The following is a 17,203-nucleotide window of genomic DNA, read 5'->3' as shown; positions in this document are numbered from 1 at the left end:
TGTTAGTCCTTTCCTTCTGCATCTTTCATAATGATCCAAATTTCTGTATCTCCATTATGTCCATTGTTCTTCGTTACATTTCAAGTGTTATTGCAATCCCACTAACAGTTTTAACCATTTACAATGGTTCTTAATTATAAATTCCCCCCATTCCTTATTAAAGTTTTGGTCCTCCTGATTGCAGCCCCCCACCCCCCTGCCAAGATCCTAAATCTATTCCCAAAAAGTTTTCCCAATTACCATAAACAAATCCCGGTGTCCCCAGAGCACCTGTTACCCAGATTTCCCCCAATCTCTCGTTCGAGTCATCTGTCATGGTGTGTGTGTTATCGTGCTTTGCCATCATCCTGGAGGTTGTCATAGAAACAAAGGACAAACAGTCGGGTGTTTGGACTGTGCAACCCAGGGATTAATGTGCCAGGGAGAAAAGAAAATGGGATGAAACCTCTGATCGTCTTTCCCTGAACCCTCAGCATCTTGACGCTAATGCTCTGCACATGAAAAATTAATAGTCTGGAGATAAATGATTTTAAACACGATCACAGGGCGGGCAGGACCCTTGATGCTTTTTCAAGACACACAAAGGAGAGAGGGTTTCTTTTTTAAAGGAAGATAGAAACTTATCTTCCAGTGGGTCAGACCACTGGTTCATCTGCCTCCCTGTTGCCTCCAAACTGATTGACAGAGCTTCTCCAGGGTTGGAGACAGGAGTTTTTATAGCCCTACCTGGATTGGAACCTGGGACCTTCTACACAGTGATGGCTGGTAGGGCAGATGGCAGGGAGACCAGGAGCAGCGCATCCCATTTTGCTGCTTGAGATGAAATGGCAAGTGCAAGCCCACCCTGCCGCCGCCACAATTGTTGTTATTGTTTAGTCGTTAAGTCACGTCCAACTCACCAAAGCTTCCTTTAACCAGGTTGTGCAGCAGCAACACAAAGCGGTAGCGGTGGGTTCCATCAAAATCTCATGAGGTTTGGGTGAAAATTTGCTGGAAATCAGCACTGTCTCGATTGCCACTTCTCTGCCTCAGGGGCTTCCGCTGCCTGAGGTGGCTATTTCACCCCACCTCATGGGTAGGAAGGCCCCGAAGGAGACTAAATGCTAGGCAGAGCCAGAGTCAGTGACGGACAGAGTCAGCTCCTCCTAGTTTAGTCCCCATCCTCTCCCCTGCTGAGTTCAAGAAGTGGGGAATGCTGAGACTCAGGAGTTGTTGTTGTTGGCATCCGTCTGTCTCGAGAGACGATGGAGTGTGCCTCCAGGGGTGAAGTCAAACTGCTGTGTTAAAGGCACTGAAGTGATCTCATGGGTCCTGGGCTGCCCAGATGACAAGATCCCCCTCTTGGCCTCACCTATGTGGTCCAAAGGAAAGCAGAGCAATACGTTTGGGACCAGCTTGGCTGCAGGAGTTGCCAGAAAGAGGCGTGCAAGGTGCTATCCAACAGTCTTAGTGACTCCACTCCGGATTTGTGTAGGGTTTATTTCTTAGACTTTTCTTCTCCCGAAGATATCCCACAAGGCAGCAGAGGTTTAGGATCAGAGTTTTCCTTCTCTTAGATGGGCTACCTTCCAGGTGGACGAGCCCCATCTGCCTCTTACTTCCCTCTACAGCACATGCAGAAACCTCCTTCTTGACCATTGGACACACTATTGGTCTTGTCCGCTCAATCCACAAGAGCATGTCTTCACACACAGTGGAAGTCTCTAACTCGCTGATGGTTTGAGACCCATTGGCTACCCTCACATGGTTTAGCCAGCCAGTCAAAGCCATTCCCAGGGTGTGGCCACTGTCGCATGCTGATAGCTTCCAGGAGGCACAGAGGAGAACTGAGTGTAGGGTGGGGACCAAAGATGGACAAACTACCCCAGAAAGAGTATGATGTGTCCCTTACCAATAGGCCCTACCCCTCCCCTAACACTTCACACACGCCGTGTGTGTGTTTTAAATTCATTTTTATTAAATGTTCCACTTTAACAATCCAATCTAATCACATTAAATATTATACATATACATATCAAATAATCCAAATATTCTGCCAAATTATAATTTTTTAAATTGGACTTCCCATGCTTCAAGTTTGGAGGGTTCTGATCATCTCATATCTCTACTGCTTTTCATAGTCATTTCCAATGGTTCCTCTAATTCTTCCTGTTGTTAACCTTCCTTCTTTCACGGCCTCTGAGTTGTTCCCACAAGTGAGTTAAAACAAGCAATGATGTGTTTCTGTGTGGCTTTTTTATGTCTATGATTCCCCTCTATAAGTTTGCAGCATCTCCTCACATGCTGGTGTTTCTGCCGAATCAATCCAAAGGTCTTTTTGCTGCTGGCAACCACCATCTTCACTCAGTTCTGATGAAATGTTTGTGTGTGTGTGTGTGTGTGTGTGTGCGTATGTGTGTATTTTTACATTCACCATCTCTCTCACATTTGCTGTTGGCCCTGCCCACATCCAGTGGGTGGTCCTTGGAAGGTTCTTGGGGAGGAATATGACCCTCAGGCTGAAAATGTGCTTCCCTTCTCCTGGATTCAAACATAAGGAGATCTCTGTTCTCAGCCAGATTTCTTCACAATCAGGGCATAAGGACAATAGCCCCCAGCAGCTGTCATCTGGAGAAGCACTGTCTCGGGACATGAAGGTTCCAATTCACTATTGTTGTTAACAGTCATGGGAAGAGTTCTCCACCCATTTGCTTAATCCTCTTTTTTAAAGCCAGTGGCTGCTAGCACCTCTGATCCAACAGTCTCTTCTTAAATTCTGAAGTTCTCAACTATCTTCAGAGGAGGCTCCATTGCAATGGAGTAGTCTAACCTAGAGGGGGACGCGGGTGGCGCTGTGGGTTAAACCACAGAGCGTAGGATTTGCCGATCAGAAGGTCGGCGCTTCGAATCCCCGCGATGGGGTGAGCTCCCGTTGCTCGGTCCCTGCTCCTGCCAACCTAGCAGTTTGAATGCACGCCAAAGTGCAAGTAGATAAATAGGTACCGCTCCGGCGGGAAGGTAAACGGCATTTCCGTGCGCTGCTCTGGTTCGCCAGAAGCGTCTTCGTCATGCTGGCCACATGACCCGGAAACTGTGCGCTGGCTCCCTCAGCCAATAAAGCGAGATGAGTGCCGCAACCCCAGAGTTGGCCATGACTGGACCTAATGGTCAGGGGTCCCTTTCCCTTTCCCTTTCCCTAGTCTAACCTAGAGATTACAGGAACACAGACAAACAAAGTTAGGCTATTCCCCATCCTGACAAGGCCACAACTGGGCCACCAGATGAAGATGGAGCACTTGTGGCTCCATGGACAGAACTGCCCTCTGAGTGAGCCTTTCCTTATAGCTCTCTATTCACAGAGGCAGAATCGCACATTTTCCGCGGCAGCGAGGAAAACCGCACTTGGATCCGGTTGGTTAAAAGATAACGGCTTCCGTCTTGTCCCTTGGTGGGACCAGCTCATCGTAATTCTGCTCACAGGCGGCATTAGCTGGCACAATTATCCTGACCGCGCCAGCTGGTGGGTGGTGCTCTGCCCATGCCCGCCACCAATTATTCATCTGTTCTCAGTTCCTGGGGTTAATTTATTTGGCATTTTTAGTCGCAAGCGTTTCATTAGATGTGCGTTCGCTAGAAAGCAAATGGTATGGATTTATGCAGAGGGGCAACGGGCAGAAAGAGTCAAGTGCAACAGTCTTGTAAATGTAGTGAGCGTCGCTGATGCTGGTCAGTAGCCTGTTTGCTGGCTGGAGTGGAGGTCCTGACACCCTCCACACTCTTCACAGTGACTTTCCAACTATGTCTATGTTGTTATTTAGTCGTTTAGTTGTGTCTGATTCTTCGTGACCCCATGGACCAGAGCATGCCAGGCACTCCTGTCTTCCACTGCCTCCCGCAGTTTGGTCAAACTCATGTTCTTGCCATCTCATTTTTGACCACATATTTTTCTTTACAGCACTGGACTTTCCTTTCGCTTCCAGGCATATCCGCAACTGAGCGTCCTTTTGGCTTTGGCCCAGACACTTCATCAGCTGAATCTACTTGTACTTGTCCTCCGCTCTTCCTCAGTAGCATGTTGGACGCCTTCTGACCTGAGGGGCTCATCTTCCAGCATCATAACTTTTATATGCTTGTTGTCTTTGTCCGTGGAGTTTTCTTGGCAGGGATACTGGAGTGGCTTGCCAGTTCCTGCTCCAGGTGGATCACGTTTGGTCAAAACCCTCCACTATGACCTGTCCATCTTGGGTGGCCCTGCACGGCATAGCTCATAGCTTCTCTGAGTTATTCAAGCCCCCTCGCCACGGCAAGGCAGTGATCCATGAAGGGATCTATGTCTATACTGTGCATCAGAGGTCTCCAATGTGATGCCCTTGGCCACCAGTGCGCCTGCCAGTTTTTCTCCTATGATACCTGCAAAACTTCTTAGTAAATATCCCCTTGAAAATCCACAATGCACAAGAATCCTGGGTATACTTTATCCCCGCACAGAGCTACAAATCCCGACACCCTTAACAAGCCACAGTTCCCAGGATTCTTTGGGATAAGTCACATGCTTTCAATGTGCTTTAAACATATGGTGTGTTTGCATAGCCAAAGCGTAGCAAGGGCTGCCTCTGGAACTTGACATTATTCAGAGAACAAGGGAGTGTGCAATATTAAAGAACTGTTTCCAATTTGTTAAAATAAAGAAAAAGAATTCTGCGCTATGAAGCGGTTGCAGTGAAAAGCATGCTTTGTACGTTTCCCTGCTCATTAGGCTTTCCTCCTGAAGTTCAGCCTGGGCAGGCCATGATAAACTCAGAGCGGCACATTTCTTCCTTTCTTCCTTTTTTGTGTGATTCCCTGGCGGTGATCTGGCATAACCGTGATCAGCATCTGTTCTGCTGTGCATCGTGTCCTTTCTGTCGAGCGAGAAAGATATGAGCAAACATTACAGAGTCAATAGATAAGACCAGATGGAGAAACTGGGGACAAGGAAGAGTGGGGCGGAGGGTGGGGGGAGGTGGGGAGGGAGGGAAATATTTTTTTTGCAAGAGTGTTGCCATAGAAACCCAGCTCTATATAGCTAACCCTCAGCTTAGCCCACTAATAGAAATTACCTGGAATGGATTTTACCTGCAACTTACATAGCAGGTATAGGCTCTATTGATGTTCTCTACTTTGGATGCCCCAGTGAAAGACCTTCTCCGCTTTTAGGGGCCATAAATAATTGGATGAAACAAAGGAACAATATGAATTCTCTCAAGAACCAGGGTTATTCTCTCCCTCCCTCCCTCTCTCTTAAAAAAAAATAGAATGGTGAAGTTTCTTTGGTTCAGAATTCTCAAAAGTTTCCCCTTCTTTATCTCTTTGGGGTTTTCTGCGTCCTTTAAAAGGCCTGGAAAGAAAACGTTAAGATCAATTTCTCCTTGTATTACAGGAAACAAGACGTGTTGAACAGCACAGATATGGCAGCTCCAGAGAGACCCTTATCTCCACCGCTCACTGCTCCGCCAAGCATGAAGGTAAGCGGCTTATGGGCTGCATTATGGCCGGTGCGTCGCATGTGTTATTTGCATGGCTGGGCACTGCCCCAACTGCAGGATCTTGCAGTTATATTGGAGCAGAACGGTGCGGCTTATCTGTTGCAGTCACATCTAGCCTAAGAGTTGATATATAGTTTTTGAGTCGCTTCCTTCCAGCTTTGCATTCTTGAAAGGCCCAGGGAAGGTAATGTGAAAGTGTGTATTATTATTATGTTTAATAGTGATCTTAATGATAATAATAATAATAATAATAATAATAATAATAATAATAATAATTACTTTTATTAATTTATATACCACTTACAATGACTCCTAAGCAGTTAACAAGCATAGTAAATTTCAAACACAATAAGAGCATGCCATACAACAATTCTAACATTAAAGATACCTGAATATAAAATATACAATCAAAGAAGCCCGTTAAAAAAACATAACAGTTAAAAGAGCAATTCAAGCAGTTGTACCAGGAAGTTCAAGTTCAGGGGAATGCCTAAGCAGGTGTGCCTTCGAGAGCTGGCGGTATGGCAATGCAGATGTGGCCTCACATATACATTGTATGCAAAAGGAATGAAGAAACACAATGCAGAAGATGCAGTTGCCACAAAATTGGAATCAATGGTAAAGACTACTAAAAGCTGTTTCTTCCGTTATTGCCAGACTAGTGACCTCATGTATAAATGCAGCAGAAATGAAGTGACAAAAGCCCTTTTCCAATGAGCGAGAAGATTTCGGCAAGGCGACAGATACCATACCTGTCAACTACCCCAGAAATAAAATGGGACATCCTGTTTTTTATTGCTAGAGGACAGTGGCCAAAATGGCCGCCGCAAACTTGCGTGATTTTGGACAGCATTTTTGGGGGGCATGGCGGTCCAAAACGCGTGTTTTCGGGTGCTGTTCTTGAAGAAAGCACTTGGGGGGGCATGATCAAATGTGGGTCACGTGACTCGCACAGGAGTGAGACCCAGAAGATGGCTTCTTGGGTTTGGGGCATGTTGTGTTGGAAGGTATGAGATACCACCGAATAGTTGGGGGTCAAAGCAGGAGGTGGGGCACTGTGAAGAAGTCTTCTTCCATCAGGTACTGCTTGCTTCCAGTACTTGAGATCAGTTTTCACCAACCTGTTGTCCTTCAGCTGTTGGGGGTTGTTGCCGACTAAGTCCTACTCAGAGTAGACCCATTAAAATCTGTGTGCCTAAGTGAGTCATTTCCATTAACTCCAGTGGCTCCATTCTGAGTAGGACTAGCATTGGGTGGAACCCTTGGACCACAGTTCCCATGAGCTGATGGGAGTTGTGGTCCAAAACACTTGGAAGGCACTAGGTTGCCGATGGCTGCTTTAGATAGTCCATCAGCTAAATTATTCCTTCAGGATCAGAGAGCTAAAAAGCCTAGCAGGAAGATCTTGGCAACCGCAGGGAGCATTGATCAAATATTTCCAGGGTGCCCAGATGTTATCAGAAGTCTGTTCTGGAGTTCCTAAGCAACCACAAGATGATTCCTTGAGTTCTTCCCTCCTTCAAAGACTGTACAAAGAGCTCCACTGTTTGTTTGCATTTTTGTTCAATTCTGGGGCGGAAGAAAGGATGCTGCTGTTGCCTAGCAACTGTAGGAATCGCTCACTGCCATCCAAAAAATGGTTGGAAATAGGATCGCCACCTGCTTGCTTTTTTTTTTTAAAAAAAAACCAATTCCATATGGGAGCTGAAGATCTACATGCTGTGTCTGGATCTAGAAGCCCAAATTCCAGGAACGGCTTGGAAGGGAGGTGAGCAGGTTGGTTAGATCAGCCCCCCAGGTAAGGGCCAATGTAAATGTGATTTGTTTCACTAAGAGGCAGCCTCAAGGGCTGCTTTGAAGATGAAGTGGTGTTTTGTGAGAGGGTGTTAGGCCTTCCTCACAGTCCAAATGGTGCCCTCTATAAACTCTGCAGGTGTGAGACATCTGTCCCTCCTTACAAAACGGTACAATCAGTAATGTCAACTGCTATCAGTGGTAGGTCTTCTAGAGAATGTAGCCTCCAATATGTAAAATGCTTGAGAAAATGAATGAGATGATGTTCAGGCTGGGTCATCAGTACAGTGGTACCTCGTGTTACATATTGTCCCCCTTACGAATGCTGCGGGTTACGCGCTCTGCTAACCCGGAAGTAGATGCCCCTTGTTGTGACCTTTGCCCTGGGATGCGAGTGGAAGTCACGCTCCAGTGGCAGAGCAGCAGCGGAAGGCGCCATTAGAGAACGCGCGCCTCATCTTACGAGTGGTTTCCTGTTACAAACGGACCTCCAGAACGGATTAAATACGTAACATGAGGCACCGCTGTACAAATTGAATTTGGGCATGCCATGCGGTGACTTTTGGACGATGTAAGAAAGCAACATACATCTAGGGCAGGGATGTCAGAGAACATTTGCAGAAACAAGAGCATGACTTGCAGTAATTTGCATGTTTGTCTGAGGCCAGGAGTGGAAATTGCAAAAGCAAATAGGACTTGTATTTGCTACTGTTTTTTCAGTCTGCAAATGTTCAGTAAATAATTACTCTGCTTTCTGCATTGTTTTCGACATTTCCCTTCCGTCAAAATTACGTGCTGATTGTGATGAACACAGCCTGGGATGCTATCTTGTTGCATCCCGAATCAAGGATCATTCCTTGTTAGAACAGTATTTCCCTCCTCCTCCCATAGAGACTGGTGCATTAGGAATAATAATAATAATAATAATAATAATAATAATAATAATTGTAGCCCTGCCCATCTGACTGGGTTTCTACACACTGAGAGCCGGTGTGGTGTAGTGGTTAAGAGCAGTGGACTTGTAATCTGGTGAACCGGGTTCGCTTTCCCACTCCTCCACATGCAGCTGCTGGGTGACCTTGGGCTAGTCACACTTCTTTGAAGTCCCTCAGCCTCACTCACCTCACAGAGTGTTTGTTGTGGGGGAGGAAGGGAAAGGAGAACGTTAGCTGCTTTGAGACTCCTTCGGGTAGTGATGAAGCGGGATATCAAATCCAAACTCTTCTTCTTCTTCTACACCAATAAGCCACTGCCCCACCAACATTAGGCTGACTTCAGCCAGCCCCCACCTGGCTGCCTTCTTCCTTACAACCAGTCAAGGGGTTGGAGCCTGACTGTCATCTTCCTTCCTGGTTTAGCCCTTAGTCCAGGGGTTGTCAGTCTGGTCCCTACCGCCCATTAGTGGGCGTTTCAGGATTCTAGGTGGGCGGTTGGGGGTTCTACGGCACAAGCTGAATCCTCTTTCCATCGAGCACTGGTGGGCGGTAAGGAAATTTTACCATCAAGAAAGAGGCATTAGTGGGCGGTAGGTTTAAAAAGGTTTACTACCCCTGCCTTAGTCTCAGTGTTGCCCTTGTAGAACTCAGCAGGAAGGAGGAGGAGGGAGGCAAAAATAGAATTAGTTGTCTTGGCCTGTCATTGGCTCTGTCTCTACCTACGGTTGTCCTTCCAACCTTCTCCCCACCAATCCCAATAGGCCTCAGCCACCACTCTTCCTTTTGGGTCGGAGCTTTTATACCAAGGAAAGCACCACAACATATAAAGACAGAGAAGGCCCAGCCTCTCTTTGCTGTTCTCTCTTATCTCACAAGGATAATACAGAAGCCTTTTATGTTAATCCGCATGAGGAGGGATTAGTGTGATTTTCGGTTTCGTTGGAGGCTCCAGACAGCACAGCTTCATGGGTTGTTGTTGTTTTCACTTGCAATGATGGAGGAAGTGATGAAACACACTTTATGCAGACACTGTATACGAACCACCTTCTACCTTTTAAAAAATGCAATCTGAAAAGCAGCCCCAGAAGCTCCAAACGGCCTTCCCATAATAAGCTGGCAAATGGTCTGCCAAGGGAGAAGACAGAATTGCAAATTTGCAGCAAAAATATCCCTGCCTTCCAGGCAGCCTTACTCTGAAATGGCCCATTGCTCTTCAAAAAGCACAAAGCCCATGATCGTTCTCTGCAGACTGTCTTGAACCCCTTCACCACCTGCAAATGACAGAAACCTGTAAGTAATAGCCCGATTTCTCTATAAAAGGTCCTGCACCTCTCCCCAAAATGGTCTGTGGAAAACATAAAGCCCGGGTGGGAAATCTCAGCACAGCCCGAAATGTTGTGCCTCTCTCCTGCTCTGCACCTGCAAGCGAAAGCGGCCTGCCATTTATTCCCAGCGTGGCGCTCCTCGAGCCTTTCTGGCTGAGGCAGAATAAATAATTGGGTGTAATAATGAGCTGCCTTGTCAGTCCGCGAAACGGTAAATTAATCCCGGCGGGGAGTTGTTTGTCACCTTTTGCCAATCACTCCTTCCCGAGTTCTCTGGGCTTCTTATCACATTAAGTTAATCACACGTTGCCGACCTTTTTTTTTGAGGTTTATTTTAAAGCAAGCCTGCTGGCTCCCTATCTCGGAGGCAGGAGGAGGGCAGAGAGGTGATAACTAGGTAATGAGAGGGACAAACGCTCAAAGGGTTTGTCCACGTCACCTGGGAGGGCTTCCTCACGGAACCCACACCTTCGGCTCGAGAGCGGCTGCTCTGTTCACCTGGCTGAAGTGTATAGAGAGCAGGATGCAATGAACCCGTTCAGCGTGGATTCCTTGCAGGCTCCGAGTCTGGGCCCTAGGCCTTGATGAGCTTGGGGAGGGATCTCAGCTGGCAGCTCCAGTGTTGAACACCCCCAGCACCAGGCATTCGTTGCTGACTTTGTGCCGGAGTTTGAAAGGTAAGCCCTGTGCCAATTTCATTTGTGTTTCTGTTTGAAGCCTACCCGACATTTTAGCAGAGGTAAACAAATGTTTACCCATGTCGTTCCAATCAGGGGGCTGGTAACCTACGCCCCCAGGCCTGCACACAATCCTCATCCTATTTTTTATGAGGCGCTCTTCCTGATTTCATTTGGGTGACCAGGAGGGGGAAAGACAGGGGAGAACAGGGACAGAAAGGGGGCACAATTCACCTCAAGCTCTGACTCTGCTGACTACAGTGGTACCTCGGGTTACAAACACTTCAGGTTACAAACTCCGCTAACCCAGAAATAGTACCTCGGGTTGAGAACTTTGCCCCAGGATGAGAATGAAATTTGCGCGCCGGTGGCCCGGTGGCAGTGGAAGCCCCCATTAGTGAAAGCACACCTCAGGTTAAGAACGGCTTTGGGTTAAGAATGGACCTCTGGAACGAATTAAGTTCGTAACCCGAGGTACCACCCTATTGCCATGAATGCAACTCTCAACAGATTTCCCCTGATTCCTACTTTAAACCAATTAGATTATGCCCAGGGGCAGAGGAAGGGGGGTGCGGTGGGGGTGGACTGCCCTGGGTGTCACCACTGGGGGAGGGGGTGACAAAATGCTGGGTGGCACTCACCACGGGGTCTGCAGTGCACCTGAGCCACGCGTCTCTCCTGGGAGCACGCGTCTCTCTGTACTGCCCCGAACAGTCCACCCACCGCCTCCCCCTCAGCTGTAGGGTGGCTGAGTGGGAGGAGGCAGGCAGACTCCCCCAGTGCCCGATCGGCTTGCTCTGCTGCTGATTATGCCTACGATGAAGACGATGTGCCTTTTAATAAATGAGACTGGGAGGAGCTGACTTGTGTAAGGAGCCCATTGTGAAACAGGGGGTCACAGATAGTGTTCTGGAGAAACAGGTAAGAATGAAAGCCAATGACTCATCTAGTCCAGCATTCTGTTCTCACAGGGGCCAACCTGATGCCCCAATGGAAGTCCCAACCCCAACATTCCTCAGATCAAAATAGAGACACATTCTACATTAGTGTCATCCTTCCTGTCTACCTCCTCTACTGAGCCTCCTCCTCACAGGCTGGGGCAGGGATGCAGTTGCCAAACAAAGCAAGCCAGAGTCAACAATGGCCACTCTTCAGCCCCCACGTGCCCTTGGTGCCCCTCACAGCCATGGTAGTGGTCTCACGGAGAGGCTCCACCCCTTTGCTCCCCCACTTTCTTTAAGGGAGACAGACAGAGGAGAAGAACTTTGATTGGGGCATTGAAGTGACCCAGATCTTGTTTTCATTAAAACAGGAAGTGATGTCATGTTGAATTTTTTTTGTGGGAGGGGGAGAGGGAGCAGGCTTGCTTTCTACTGCTCCAGAAGACAGGACTAGGACCAACAGGCAGAAAAGGCAGGGAAGCAGGTTTTGGATGAATAATAGCAAGAACTTCCTGGTGGAACGAGCTGCTTTACACTGGGAGAGATTCCACTGAGAAGTGGTGGGCTCTCATACCCTCCAACTGCCTCAATTTTACCAGGACATTCTGGATTCGCAATGGAGTGTTGAAAGGCTCCAACTGCCACTTTGATTCAAAATGGTGTCTCGTGGTACAAAACATAGCTGTCAACCTTCCCTTTTTTGTGGGAAATTCCCTTATTGCAGCACTGTTTTCCGCTGCTTCCTGCTGCTATCCCGGATTGTTAGATATCCTGTAGACTATCCCCGGGACAGGTGAGGCTGCTGATCCCTTATTTTTGAGGCTGCTGAGCCCTTATTTTCAAATCTGAAAGTTGACAGCTATGTACCGAAACCCAGGGCATTTTTTTCAGCCCAAACTTACTGGAACTCAGTTATAAGAGAACAAGGGAGGTCTTCATGGTGAGTTTTGGCACCTCTTTTTCTTGAGAAATAGCACTGCCAAAACCTAGTCCAAAACGGACTCCTGGATCTTAGGAACCAACATGCCAAATTTGGTGATGGACAGACAACTTTCCAAAACGTATAGAATACAGTTCAGCTAAAATTTGCTTTCATTGTTCTGCCTGTGGGCCCCAGAAAGTTGCCCAGGAAGGTGACAAAGTGCCTTTTGCACATGCCTAGAGAGGAATGCTGGCGGAAGTGGTACTTGAAGGGAGAGAGACTGGCCAAACTAGTTGCACAAGGAGTTGGGAAGGAACCCAGTGCTACCTCCCCCTGCCCCAATGTGCTCAAGCAGCTACTGGAAGATAAATATCTACGAGAGGCCAAGTTTACACCTGCATGACTGAGCAGCCAAAAGATTCAGGAGAGCAGTAATGTATACGGAGAGAACAGAAGGTTCAAAATAGCTGTGGGGAACCCTAGGCTCAGCCAATGTGGCTGAACCAGAACTCCCATGAAGCATGGCCATTGGCCAGGGATGATGGAAGCTGTAGTTCAGCAGCATCAGGAGTCAGCTCCGGGTTTAGGGCGGTGTGGGCAGATCCTCTGCACAGGGTGCTGGACCAAGGGGGCGCAACATCAGCACCACCATCATAATGATAATACAGTGGTACCTCGGGTTAAGAACTTAATTCATTCTGGAGGTCTGTTCTTAATCTGAAACTGTTCTTAACTTGAAGCACCACTTCAGCTAATGGAGCCTCCTGCTGCCGCCGCACCGCCGGAGCAAGATTACTGTTATCATCCTGAAGCAAAGTTCTTAACCTGAAGCACTATTTCTGGGTTAGTGGAGTCTGTAACCTGAAGCTTCTGTAACCTGAAGCGTCTGTAACCCGAGGTTCCACTGTAATAATACAGTGTAATAATCCATAAAAAGCAACTGTACCAAAATGAATTATTATGAAAAAAGAAACATTTTTTGAAATATTTTTTCTTTGATTATACAAGTGTAGAATTATAACAATTCAAAATACAGATCTATATTTAGAGATTTCTCTGAATCTCCAGACTTCTCACCATCCCCTCGATGGGTTCTATTGACTTTTTACAACTGCCTATTATTTCATAATCCATGTTTTATATCTCTCCATATTATCCATGGTATTTGCTACATCACAAGTGTTATTAAAATCCTGATAACGTTTTCATCTGCTTAAAGGGGTCTCCTAAATAAATTATATTTCCCCCCATTCTTTATTGAAGTTTTTATCTTCTTGGTTCTTGAGCTTTCCAGTCAATTTGGCCATTTTGGCATACTCCAAATAGCTTGGTTTGGCATTCCTCTCTGGTACAAATATTTAAGGGTGGGGAGCCAATTTCCCCCCCCCCACTCAGGGAGCCATATTACCAAAGTCTGCCCCTGTGGGGGGTCCCAAAAGATTCCCCACACTTCTTTAAAAAACAACAACTTTTGAGGTGTTGCCTGTGGAACCTCCTTCTTCTGAAGAAATGCTTAAATAGGTGTGTTGTTGTTGTTGTTGTTGTTGTTGTCGTCGTCATCTTCATCATCATCTATACTGCCTTCATCCAAGGATCACAGGGTGGTTTACCAAATTATACAATATAATTTTTAGAAGATGTAACACAATATGACTGAGGCTTCCCTATGTGAACAGCAACCAATGCGGAGTCCTCCTGTTCAGTGTATGAAAGGGCAATCCTGTACCCACTTACCTGGGAGCGGTGGTGGCTGGTACCTTTTGAGACTGGTGGGGCAGGAGCCCAACAGCAGATGGCGCCGGAGCCACTGACAGGCAGGGCTGCCCCCTGATTGGTTGTAAGCAAGAAGGTAGGCAGGTGGCAGTGGGGATGCCTGAGGGAAGACAGAGGTTAATCATCATCATCATCATCACCACCACCATCATCTATTATTTCTACCCTGCTCATCTGGCTGGCTTTCCCCCCTTTGCCCAAATTGGTCAGATTCCACTGCCTGTGAGTAAGCCACATTGGGCTCAAGATTAGATATGCATGTGTCAGACTGTGCTGCCAGTCACTCGGTGATGCCCTCCTTCAGGACACTCCATTCTATTCCTCCTCCCTTATTGTTTTCACCTCCTCCTGGACAACCAACCAGCATCCATTTGCCAAAAAGGACACTCGGTCCACATGGGGCTGTTTTGTTTTGTTTTCCCTCCTTAGGCTTCCCCTCCAATGGTCTGTCCTTCTGCAAACCTTAGGGTTTGCTTGCAAAAATGTGTACCATAACATTATTTATTATTATTACATTATTATTTGGTGAATATATATATCCTGGCTTTCCGCCTGAATGAGCCCTGGCCTTAAAACTCGCCAAAGCTGCATGCTAAAATGTGCTTATCTTGGGAGATTTGCAGTGAAATGCTGGTAAATCATTTATTTGGGGGGGGGGGAGTGAATGCATATCCTGGTGAATTTAACACACACACAAAACTAGATGCCCAAAGGGGTCCCTTCCAACTTTATGATTCTATGAAACAGATCATCTAAGGTCAGCTTAGATTCTATTGAAAATGTGCTACTTTAGGAAAAAATGCTTTGTGAAAATGTAGACAATAGGCAAAATTGCACACGGATGAGCGTGTTAGGAGAAATCTGCTGACAACTTTTCATGAGGACTTGGGGAAATAAATGAGCCTCATTTTTTTGCCCTTTCTAGGGTGGCACTGTGGTCTAAACCACTGAGCCTCTTGGGCTTGCCAATCAGAGGCTTGGCAGTTCGAATCCCTGTGATGGGGTGAGCTCCCATTGCTCAGTCCCTGCTCCTGCCAACCTAGCAGTTCGAAAGCACGCCAAAAAGTGCAAGTAGATAAATAGGTTCCGCTCCAGCGGAAGGTAAATGGCGTTTCTGTGCACTGCTCTGGTTTGGTGTTCCGTTGCGCCAGAAGCGGCTTAGTCATGCTGGCAACATGACCTGGAAAAACTGTCTGCGGACAAACGTTGGCTCCCTTGGCCTGTAAAGCGAGATGAGCGCCGCAATCCCAGAGTCGTCTGTGACTGGACTTAACTGTCAGGGGTCCTTTACCTTTTTAGGCTCTTCTAGCACAATTTCCCCAATTTTTAAAGTAAGTTCTTCTGGTGGTTCCCTCACTGTTAGAAGCCAAGTTACAGGGAACCAGGCAGAGGGCCTTCTCAGTAGTGGCGCCCTCCCTGTGGGATGCCCTCCCACCAGATGTCAAAGAGAACCACAACTACCAGACTTTTAGAAGACATCTGAAGGCATCTGAAGGCAGCCCTGTTTAGGGAAGCTTTTAATGTTTGATGTATTACAGTATTTTAATATATTTTTTTGGAAGCTGCCCAGAGTGGGCAGGGTATAAATAATAAATTGTTGTTGTTGTTGTTGTTGTTGTTGTTGTTATTCTTATTCTCACCCTCTGAAACGCCATCCCCCACACCTCAAGGATCTGGCGAAATGACTGCCAGCACTTCATGTATTTATTTGTACCCAAGCACATGACTAGGTTGCTCTGGAGAATTTGACTGGAGCCGTTTCCATCAGTCTACATTCGAGGTGCATTATTGTTGCCATAACTTATTTTGGGAGACAGAAAAGCATGAAATGGAACAAAAAAACTTGTACCTCCACTCAACGGATGTTGTGTACACTTGCAAGCAAGGGGGTGGCAAGTCGCTTAGTCTCCTAAGACTATGTTGTTGCTGCAATCCAATTACATCCTTTTTTCGGAGGACCTCCCTGATGAGTTCTTAATTCTATGAGTCGACAGTGGGTGAATTGAGAGTGTCTGTGCATATTATTATACGATCTCTTTAGAAGCGCAAAACAAACAAATTAATCCCAATGTACCGCTCTTGGTGGATTGCTCCTCCTTCTCCCCGTTTGCTTTAATGATGTTTCTGATAGAAAGCTGAAATTTTAATGACCTTCCATAGGGGGAGCTGAAATAGCCTCAGTGCATCTGAGCTGCTGTTCTGCTTTTTATTATTCCTCGTAAATTTCAAGACCGTAACATGTGCAGCGGTGGAACACTGTCTTAAGAGCAGTTTTCATAAATATTTACTTATTTAAATTTGCACCTTGTCCTGTTTTGAAGACTCAAGGCAGAGGCTCAAGTCTTTTTTAAAACAGATTTGGTTTTTTAAACAGATTTTTTTGCCATTTTTTTTTAAAAAAAACAATAACAAAAAAAGGGGGGGGGAGGTGAGCCCTATGCAAGTAAAATAACATTTACTGAAAACGGGGTTTGGAGAGTACGGAGAGTGGGGTATTGAAACTGAGGACTATTCAGTATCACACTCAAGAACACAACATCTTTAGCCCAGGAATGGAAGACAATCGCTGAGTCAGTAGAACATGAGACTCTTAATCCCAGGGTTGTGGGTTCGAGTCCCACACTGGGTGAAAGATTCCTGCATCGCAGGGGGTTGGACTAGATGACCTTTGTGGTCCCTTCCAACTCTACAATTCTATGGTTCTACAGGACTTAAACCTCTTGATATACCCCGCTTAGCCGTATAAGCAGGAGGGTCCACAAATGCAAAAGACGTGGCTTACCAGATTTTGAAGAAGTAGTGGTAAAATACACATCTTTCTAATGAAAGAGCCCCTATCCCCTAGTCCAAAGTTTAAAATTTCAGCAGGATGAGCAGGAGACTCCTCAAATACAACAGGGCTGGCATCTGCCTTTGAAGAAAGCAAAGCAATGTGTTATGTACTGAAGTTCTCACCCTGGGCCAGCAGGGGGATACTGTAGATAGTTGTCACTCAGGTCCACATATGCAAATAAGGGACTGAAAGTGACGTTCAGTGATTGGATAGTTACAGAAAGTGGTTACTGTTGTGTTGTAGTGGAGCTCTATATAAGCAGACTGGCTGAACCCTTCAGTTCAGTTCTGTTCTGGCCTGTGAATAAACAAGAGCTGTTTGAAGAATTGCTGTGTCGTCTGATATGTTCATCCACAACTTAACACAATGCCTTTTGCATCCAAAGTGGGTGGGCATTTAAACCAGTGCATGCAGAGTCTAAAACTACCTAAATCATAGCTGTCAACTTACAGATTTGAAAACAAGGGATCAGCAGCCAAAATAAGGGATCAACAATTAC

At 46.5% G+C, this 17,203-nt stretch overlaps 1 protein-coding gene across 14 annotated transcripts in view; it reads left to right on the top strand.

Annotated features, from left to right (window-relative positions):
• RAP1GAP2 (RAP1 GTPase activating protein 2) overlaps nucleotides 1-17,203 on the top strand; it is a 200,807-nt gene that overhangs the window by 120,934 nt on the left and 62,670 nt on the right. For 11 of the 14 annotated variants that reach the window (XR_014520035.1, XR_014520036.1, XR_014520037.1 and 8 more), the window contains one exon: nucleotides 5,399-5,483. The exons of 1 other annotated variant lie outside the window; for it this stretch is intronic. Coding sequence is in view for 7 of the 13 variants with exons in the window: in XM_083479631.1 (XP_083335757.1) it covers nucleotides 5,399-5,483 (85 nt within the window). In the remaining 6 variants the exon portion in view is untranslated. Of the gene's footprint in view, nucleotides 1-5,398; nucleotides 5,484-9,065; nucleotides 9,524-10,059; nucleotides 10,236-17,203 lie in introns of those variants that run through there. 2 more of the 14 variants (XM_083479628.1, XM_083479630.1) reach the window with 2 other exon arrangements.

Source organism: Podarcis liolepis (assembly GCF_965112155.1).
Source record: "Podarcis liolepis genome assembly, chromosome: 16".
Classification (NCBI taxonomy): Eukaryota; Metazoa; Chordata; class Lepidosauria; order Squamata; family Lacertidae; genus Podarcis; species Podarcis liolepis.
Note: the sequence above shows the minus strand (reverse complement) of the source record. Positions and strands in the feature narration are given on the sequence as shown.